The sequence below is a fragment of the Cupressus sempervirens genome, chromosome 6 (assembly GCF_028749045.1).
Source record: "Cupressus sempervirens isolate cs-2001-9-10 chromosome 6, ASM2874904v1, whole genome shotgun sequence".
Lineage (NCBI taxonomy): Eukaryota > Viridiplantae > Streptophyta > Pinopsida > Cupressales > Cupressaceae > Cupressus > Cupressus sempervirens.
The window spans coordinates 356,163,974-356,167,016 of record NC_143123.1 but is presented as its reverse complement, the minus strand read 5'-3'; the positions used below and the strand labels follow the sequence as shown (position 1 = coordinate 356,167,016).

The window sequence follows — 3,043 nt, the reverse complement described above, 5'->3', positions numbered from 1 at the left end:
GACTCTAGCTCCATGGTAAACAATATGCTAGGGACCAAGTTGTTGATGTGCTTGTGAAACACCTCAAGTTTTTCAAGCCCATGTGGCCAACACACATTGGTGTCATCTACATATCGTTTCCACCATCTAGGTTTTAGGGGAAAGGAGTGGATGGCTGCCTCCTCAAAATGTTCCATAAAGAGGTTCGCAATGATTGGAGAGAGAGGGGAACCCATGGCAACCCCTTCCACTTGCTCATAGATAACATTTTGGAAGGAGAAGAACATGGATCTTAAACAGAATTCAACCAAGTATGCCATCTCATAACCAATCTTGCTCTTTACAATAAGAATAGACTCCTGAATAGGGACTTTGGTGAAGAGGGAGACCACATCAAAACTTACCATGATGTCATCCTATTTGGCCTTGCAGCCCTTAACAAATTGGACAAAATGCGAAGAATCCTTGATGAAAGAGTTGGAATTTCCAATCAAGGGGGAAATTAACTTGGCAAGGTGGGAGGCTAGGAGATAAGTAGGTGACCCAATAGTGTCCATAATGGGTCTTAAAGATAAGCCTCCTTTGTGAATTTTAGAGACCCCATAAATACGGGGGTCACTTCTTTGGACGGAACCAATTTTTTCTTTGTGGTCTCATCAAAGGAGGAATTGAGAACCAAGGCTTTGACACTCTTCAAGATCTTAGGGCACCGATTGCGCGAGAGAGTGCAGTAGCTGCTGGTGTCAGCGAGCAAGTCACACATTTTGGAGACATAGTCTTGCCTATTCATGATGACAGTAGCATTACCTTTATCAGCTTTGGTAATAATGATGTCATTATCCTTGACAAGACTTTTAAAGGCACGCATTTCTCCACTAGGCAAATTGGGTTTCGGTGGTTTAGCATACCTAAGGGCGACCACACAATCTTGTCTAACTACTTCTGCCTCATCATTTGAAAGAGAGCAAATAGCATTCTCAATCTCAATGAGGAACTACATGTGAGGGATGACCCGAGGGGAGCAAAAGAAATTAAGACCCCGCTTTAAAAAATTAAAAGAAAGAGGGTCTAAGACAACAGTGGACAGGTTGACAACCAACTTATTTTCCCAATCCCGTACTGCATGATTAGATAAGGGAGATCGGAGGTGGAAGGGGCGAGCGAAAGGACAAGGGCGAGGAGATGGCACACCAAGGCCATACTTTACCTGAGGTGAGAGGATAGTTCTAGAAGAAGACGCAACCAATACTCCATTAGATGGAGATATGGGGGACGTCCCACTAGTACAGACCCCAATGGGTCGAGATATGGAGGGTCCTTCACCGGCATCAGAGGAGTCAAGGGAACCCAAAGAAGAATGGTTGGGCTAAGCTGGATGGACCTCGGGGCTGCCAATGATAAGATGGGGGTCAATCAAAGGGGAGACAGGAAGAGAAGACTACCAGCTAACCGTAGGAGAGCAATAAAGGAAAGATTGTGCAGGCACGTTACGCAGAAGAGGACAGTAGGAAGACATACCTAAGCACATAGGTTTGGAGCCATTGTGAGAGCCAAAATGTTGGAGGACAGCAGATTGCGAACCAATTGCACCAGGGTTGGATCGAGTTCCAGTAGAAGTCAGCGGTTCAGTCTGCGATAGAGAGGAGGAAGAAGATAGCGCAAGGGCTTCCACACCCATCATATTGAATGCCTCACGCCTTGAGGAACAACCTAAAGACTGGTTCCTTTTGCTGGACGAAGGCTTGCCTTCTGCATGAACAAAACCTGAGGAGGACCCCAAAAATTGTTGAACCACACTACTCTAAGGGATGAAGCTGACCATTGGAGAAGAAGAAAGGAGAGGGGCCAAAGCAGGAGAGGACGAGGGCCAAAGAGCAGTTCTGCAGGGATGTTCCATAGGCATGCATAACGAACCTTGGTCGAGGACCGAAGAGAAACCAAACCGGTGCCAGGACTTATATTGAAGAGCCAAAATTTTTCTCTTTTGCCTTTTGATGGACTCTTCATAATGACCCAATGCACTGCGGAAGGAAGAGGTGTCCAACCGAATCCAAAGATCTGGTCTCAAGGAAGAGGCCAGTTCTAAGTGGAGAGGCAGCAACCTAGCATTGAACTGGTCAATAACTCGCCTGGTAGACTGAATGATCGAACGAAGCAGAGCAAGTTCAGCCTGGAAGAAGATAGGTTTGGTATGCATGCTACGAAGATAATGGCTAACTTTGACAAAACAAGGAATTACACGACAATCTCTGCAGCGCTTGAGGAAGGCTAAGTCTGCAATTTTCTTCATAAGCTTGATCCTTAACATCTGAAATTGCTTAGGTTTGAAAAAAAGTTCCCTCCCATGAAGGCTATCAATTAATAATATCAAGTTTCCACAATCCATTGTTAATGATGATGTTGCTTCTAGATTCGATTGTGTAAGTTTTTATTTTATCTTAAAATTTTCTTGGAATCCTTGGTAATTATTAAAATTTAAATTAAATATGACACATTTTCAGAGTTTTTGTATTTTTTGTCGAGAATAATTGGAAAATATTTTAATGGTGTGTATAATCGTACAACTTTAACAACTTTAATAGTTTTCCATAGCAATGAAAAAAGAGTGTTATTTATCAAACTTTGAAAATAATTTTATGAAATTATTGATTCAAAAATTCAGAAATGGTGTAGATAAAATCTTCTCATAAGGTGTGTCAAATTTGCATCTTAGTTAAAGTATATGTGTTTTATTTACTTCCTTTTTATAATATTGGGTTAAGTCTTACCTTGATAATTTAAATTTAAGATGTACAACTTCAATTCAATAGTTCATATAAGAATGAATGAATTCTAAAATTAAATTTTAATGGTTTTGGTTAAAAAGAATGCTTCATTTAGACTTCATTATTTATTATTAATGTTGTTTCATATTCTTATTATTTGTAGATGAGTACTTTGAAAATTTTAATAATTTAATACATAAAATATATAAACTCGTCATTTTTAATGAAAATAGAAAGAAAATTTTAACAAAGATGAGATGGTGAAAAATTAAATGGAAAATCTAAAGATGGAACATTTA

The 3,043-nt window shown here is 40.1% G+C and overlaps 1 protein-coding gene across 1 annotated transcript; it reads right to left on the bottom strand.

Moving 5' to 3' along the window:
• Positions 1–544: 544 nt before the first annotated feature.
• LOC149552583 (uncharacterized) lies at positions 545–2,287 on the bottom strand. Its single transcript, XM_089790211.1, has 3 exons — positions 1,894–2,287; positions 1,430–1,743; positions 545–973 (listed from the first exon to the last, which is right to left on the bottom strand). The coding sequence occupies exons 1-3, from the start codon at positions 2,285–2,287 to the stop codon at positions 545–547; spliced, it is 1,137 nt and encodes a 378-aa protein (XP_089646337.1).
• Positions 2,288–3,043: the final 756 nt, after the last annotated feature.

Bases quoted from the DNA above. Each gene is read 5' to 3' on its own strand.
- LOC149552583 (XM_089790211.1), bottom strand. From the start codon at position 2,287: ATGTTAAGGATCAAGCTTATGAAGAAAATTGCAGACTTAGCCTTCCTC. The intron at 1,744-1,893 runs GTTCGTTATGCA...GGTCCTCCTCAG, and splicing joins CTCTTCGGTCCTCGACCAAG to GTTTTGTTCATGCAGAAGGC. The intron at 974-1,429 runs GTTAGCTGGTAG...CCTCACATGTAG, and splicing joins TCCTTTATTGCTCTCCTACG to TTCCTCATTGAGATTGAGAA.